Source organism: Branchiostoma floridae, chromosome 3, assembly GCF_000003815.2.
Source record: "Branchiostoma floridae strain S238N-H82 chromosome 3, Bfl_VNyyK, whole genome shotgun sequence".
Taxonomy (NCBI): Eukaryota; Metazoa; Chordata; class Leptocardii; order Amphioxiformes; family Branchiostomatidae; genus Branchiostoma; species Branchiostoma floridae.
In genome coordinates this window covers 33,169,318-33,175,152 of record NC_049981.1, presented here as the reverse complement: position 1 = coordinate 33,175,152, position 5,835 = coordinate 33,169,318, and the positions used below count along the sequence as shown (strand labels likewise).

General features: G+C 43.5%; 1 protein-coding gene across 1 annotated transcript; it reads left to right on the top strand.

The window, feature by feature from the left end:
• The first annotated feature begins 442 nt into the window (after positions 1–442).
• LOC118411877 lies at positions 443–5,529 on the top strand. The gene is made up of 4 exons (XM_035814368.1): positions 443–582; positions 1,405–1,884; positions 2,482–2,618; positions 5,275–5,529. Exons 1-4 carry the CDS (start codon positions 573–575, stop codon positions 5,527–5,529), a joined length of 882 nt encoding a protein of 293 aa, XP_035670261.1. The 5' UTR covers positions 443–572.
• The last annotated feature ends 306 nt before the right edge of the window (positions 5,530–5,835 follow it).

Sequence of the window (5,835 nt, the reverse complement as noted above, 5' to 3'; positions counted from 1 at the left end):
CGTATCTTTGGGTGAACCTTAATCTTTATATATCTATTTGGGGTTTGGAGACGTATTTAACGACTTTACAACGTTCGTTAGCAAGCTAAACTTGTTAGTCATCTCCACGTCTGCTTGGGTGCCTCTATATACCGTTCATAGCCAGGTAAGTAGCGCCTTTGTAAGTTAAATTGGGATTTTTTCAAATAGCTTGTCGGCAGCTGTACTTGGATGGATTGATGATATTATATATATAGACTGTTCTTTTCCGAAGACAGATCCATAATCACACAAGTACAAACATTGTTACCAAGTAAAGTCAACAATATTCATCGAGTGAGTAGAAATGTGACAGAACTTTCCACGTGACGAAGCGCTATCGTAGTGAGCAACTCACACTAAAGTACTTCACCTTTGACCCTACATGGCACTACTTTTAGGGAAAAAGAAAATGACATCGTTAACGGTCCTGTTTACCTGTCCCTCCAGTATAACTCCGCAGTCCGGGATGTCGTCTGTCCGTCTTGTCAGATCGGCAGTCTGAAATTCCTGTTCTGACGTCACCACTTATATGACGTCATCCGTCAATCACTATGGACACAGGTGAGTTATTGGTGAGATAATCCCTGGTCAGGTGCGATAACCACCGAATAAACCACCGAGTGAGCGTAGTAATAGTTGTACATATTCAATAAATTTGAAGGAATGTGAACAGTAATAATGTTTGGATCAAGGTCGGTTTCAAGGCTTTAAATACTAACAAAGATGTTGATTCATAATGTTACTTGTTAAATGCAACTGGACCATCACAAGAGACTTGGTCCCCATGTAACTCTAACATGGACTTCACACTGTACAAAGCATTCCTTTCTGCTGACGCATGACGCCGTAACACGTAGATGGCGTCATAACCAACGTGGAACGGGGCCTTCTGATTGGTCCGCGGCGCCTGGCTATATGATAATGGATTTTATCTTCCAGTGCTGATAGTCTTCAAACTTATTATATAGCTTTAGGTCCGAGCTTACACTGCGTCTGTCATTGACAAGCTTTTACATTGTGGTATTGATTATGTCTTGATTTCACCATTAATGACTAATATATCAGCATATTATAAATACCGGTAAATGAGATTTCAACATTGTATCCATTTTCCCTCAGGATGAGCCTTTATATTGTGCAATTTTACTTTCACTTTTGCAAATTCCTGCAGGCTGGTTTAGGTACTTTTACTTATATTAGTAGCTTACATATAGGTACTAGGATTGGTTAGGTTAACTTTTAAACAATATTGTCTGGCCTAGTTTCTATACGCACGGCACATTCTTAACAATGATATGATATGATATAGATATAGATATTCGCACTTTTGAAGTATGTTTGAATTAAACATATTGACATTGTGAACCTGTTGTTCCCTACCAGGTCCTTGTGTTGTCCTCCTGCACGCAGCAGAGGATGGGGAGTTCGTCAGGAGGCTGGTGGAGCAGCTGATGGATCTTGGCAGCTACAGCCTACCCCAGACAGCCATCTCCTGTCAGCAGGTCACAGGCACTCCTGGTGACGGCAGCCGCGCACAGCTCACGTCCACACTGACCCTCGGCAGCGTGAAACTTGTCGTGCCCGTGATCAGCAGACACCTGCTTGCTGACCAGTCCTCGCTCACGGTCGGACTGGAAACTGCCGTGAGGAACAACAAGCCTCGATACGTCATTTGGCTGGATCAGAACAAGGATGACTTCCGTGAGTTCGGCACGTTAGTCAGCCGGCAGTACCCAACCCTGGAGGCGCCGGCCAGGCGGGTCCAGCGGGACAGGGTTGAGGAGACGATGCCCAGCAGAGGTGTTAGCAGTGAGATGAGAGGCATCGTCTGGGATGTGTGTGACGCGCTCTGCAGACAAGCAGGTGAGGATGGACATATCATGGCTGTTACATAATGCAATCAGCGGACTGTGATGTAATTAAGTCATTTTCATCTGATAGTCAAGTGAAGGTTCATTTCGCAACATTTGTAAAACAGGTACAATGTAAGGCAAACATAGGTATATTGTATAAGACATGGTAGAATTAAACTAAAAACATAACAATAGATGTAGATTTAGGGATATGAAATACTCAAAGAAACGCAGTGTACAATGCGAAACAAATCCAGAATGAACAGACTACTTGCTTATAACATAAATCTACACACTCATATGAACACTGAGAAATACATGTGGGATGTCTTTGCTTAAATATGTGGACAACTTTTTAACCGAAATGCAATTTGGAGCGTCTTTTTTGCACTGATTGAAGGCTTACAACATAATAATAGCTGCTCCTGCAGAATAGATGCTACGTTTGTTTCGTTTGAAGAACATGTAGTATTGTCGTGTATGTATTTTATTGTAGTAATTAATGATAGACATTCAGATACTTTATGAATTAACACGGTGTCCCTAACATACATATAGACCGACCCCGTTAGACTGACGTGTGCCGTTTGTCTGTCCATCTCCACAGGTGAACTGAGGTGGCCGTGCCGGCAGGCCTTGCACGAGACTAGTACGTTCCTGGCTGACAACATGAACCTCCAAGCTGTTCTCACACGGCTGGAGCAGGAGAACCAGCTGAGTCCGGCTGAGGTCCGGGATATCCAGGTAAGGTACAGGATGGAAGCTACAGTTGTCAGAGTTTGGATAACAACATCACTGCCACCTGCACTTCACATTCATACAGTGTTATTGGATTTCAATATGCCCGTCCTAATTTGTATTCAACAAAATTTCACTACATGTTCCGCGGCAGCACACACTTCTGACGAAAACTCTGAATAAGTTTTGTTTCGGAGGTTCCCAACACACAACACCATGTGTCATGATATGTTTCTACTCTTACCATATCAAGTAAACGCAAAGGCGTCCATTATTAGCGCCTAAGGTGTGCATTGTACTGGTATGACACGTGTGCATAGATCCGTCTCTTCTGCCATAAAAGGTGAAAGTCATTACCTGCATGTATGCAGGTATGGTTTTGATGCTGGTGGAAACTTTTCGGTAGCCGGGGATGTAGGGCGCTGTATCTCGTGAACGGATGGTGCGAGCACGACGATTTTTGGTACGTGGGTTGGGGGTGGTAGCCTAACACTTAGGTTTGATTTTGGGCCTCCTGGCGTTTGAACTTGACATTGCAGGTGGCATTTTTGGTGTTTTTTGGGCACTTTTGGCGCTGTGTGTCCGGAACGATACGCGCGATTGCGACGATTTTTGGTGCATGGGTGGGGGGTTGTTGCCTGTTGCCTAGGATTGACTTTGGGCCTTGTCGCGTTTGAACTTGACCCGGCAGGTCGAATTTTGTGTCCGGGAGGGGTGTTTCCGGAGTTATATCTTCTGAACGGCTGGTGCTGGCGCGATGATATTTGGCACATGTGTCGGCGGTGGCTGAATAATGCTCAATTTTGATTTGGGCGCCCTTGGTGCTTGAACTTGACATTTTAGGTTACCTTTTGTGCGGGCATGGGGCGTGCGCTGTATCTCCGGAACGCAAGGTACCATTGTGTTGCTATTTGGTACGTGAGTTGTTTGTGGTGTCCTGGTGGTCAGGTTTGATTTTGGGCCTCCTAGTGCTTGAACTTGATACTGTATAGGTTGACCCTGTTTTTGTGTGGTTGGGGCATCCTCCCAATATCTGCTTGGTTTTAAAAACAGATTATGGTTGGGTGTAGAACCATCATCTGGCCTGGGCCACCTTCAATGTATCAGGTTACTTTGTGGCACTGACAGTTTGCCAGATGACGGGAGTGTACAAGATTATATATCTGTTGGTCAGGTATAATTGGAGTTTGCTTATTACTCTTTGTGGTGTTTCTAGAGCTGTATAGTACTGAGTTTTAAGTTCCGGTACAAGTTCCTTTACCCTGTTGGCAATCATGGTTGAACTTGAACTTAAACAGAAGAAGATGCAATTTTCTAATGTGGAGGAGAACTGTATAGAGTGTGGGCATAAGAGAAAGGTATGTGTATGATTTGTCCTGTGTTTCTTTTTGTTTCTTTGGTAATGCCATTTCCATACTGTATACAGGTAATTTGTTGTTTTGGGCTAGTCATATTCGCTTGGTTTTTGGGCCTGCTTAATCTATGGTACAGGCAGGGTTAAGTGGCGGAGGCTTAGCTTTGTTCTGTTTTGAATTCAGTATCGTTTGTTGCATTTTGTCGCGGCAAATATATGATGAAATTCCCCTTCTAAGCAACTGCTCATTGGTTTGCGGGGATGTTTGCTGGGTGTTTGCTCTGACTACAACAGCTTCTGAACTTTTCAAAGCTTCCATTGCCAGCAGCTTGCCATCTATAAATGGGATTGACAAGGACATTTTTCATAGTAAATTGTGCTGTTAAATTTGGCTTAGATACTACAGGAGATTTAGGTTTGGGTTGGATGGATTGAATGAAAATATCATACCACCCTGGGGACTAACTGTTGCTGCTGCATGGGGGCTACCACTATTCATATTGTCTAATGTCTATGGAACTACAGATAAAAGTATCATTGGTCAAATTATGCAAGTAACATTCCGATGTCAAGTGAATAACACCCCAGAAATAAATCTTTAATGAATATCATTGGAAGAACACAAACCAAGGAGACTTAGCAGCTGCATTAGGTCAGTACATTGAAATAGGAAGATATTAGTATATCATGTGACAGAGTAAGTACATGTGCATGGGCCATCTGAGACAAAAAAAGGTAGCGTCTCAACAACTTCAAAGTACTGTGGTTGGTTACATACTTAAGAAATCCAAAATAAGTAATGTTCACCCATGTGCAAACTTACAAATTCAGAAAATGGAATTTCAGAGTCAGACTTTTGCATGGTGCACAACCAACACGGTAAAAAGCTCATTTTTCCAACCACGTACCACAGACAAAAAGGCAAAAATACACAATAGGTCTACAGAAACCCAATACATTTCATGCAGGCCTGAGGTCTACGAACTCTTGTTATAAGTTGTATTCATCTATATAAAAGTTAGGTATACAAAAGGAGCTCCTGTTGTTGCATTATGTTGTATTGAACGCCATACCTAGCACCGCCTGTCTCCTGAGCTCGCCCCACAGTTAGTACCTCCCAGTTGTAAAGTTTGTAATAGCTTTGGATGATCTTGGATACGCTCTTCTCCACTCCTGTTCACTCCTGTCTCCTGTCTCGCTACACCTGCCGATGTTCCCTCCCTCCAGGATTAAAACCTAACAGGCACAGATAAAGGATGAAAATACAAAAGTATATGAAACCACCCCTGCCGATGTTCCCTCCCCCAGGAGAAGCCGACACCAGTAAGCAGGGGGGAGCGGTTGGTAATGATGCTGCGGGACAGGAGGCGTCAGGAGCCGTACGACTGGTTAGCGCGGGTCCTGCGGGAGGAAGGACAGGACTTCCTGGCGGAGGAGATGGAGGAACGGGAGCGGCACCGGGAGCGGTTCTTCGGCATCGGGGAACAGCAGGCGGCACAACCTGGTCAACAAACCGCACAGGGGGGACATTTCACACAGCAAAATCAAGGTAGGCAGAACTAGGATCTTATGTTATTTTCTAGATATCAATACACAATATACTATTGATAGACAATAAGTAATTTTTCACTCAATGTTGCGCGGTCTCACTAAATACCGAAAACAACCGAAAACAACCCGAAAACAACTTGAAATATACTCGAAAACAACCGAAAACAACTCGGTAAATACCGAAAACAACTCGAAGCCACCTAAAAAATGTCAAAGCAATCATGAAAAACCTATCAGAACCCGAAAAAAGCCGGAAAACAACTCGTAAACAACAACAATGTCTATTTTATCTTCATCTACTGGTTACTCTCCCTTAAA

Coding starts and splice junctions, on each gene's coding strand:
- LOC118411877 (XM_035814368.1), top strand. Junction 1,885..2,481: donor CGCGCTCTGCAGACAAGCAG/GTGAGGATGGAC, acceptor CCATCTCCACAG/GTGAACTGAGGTGGCCGTGC. Junction 2,619..5,274: donor CTGAGGTCCGGGATATCCAG/GTAAGGTACAGG, acceptor TCCCTCCCCCAG/GAGAAGCCGACACCAGTAAG.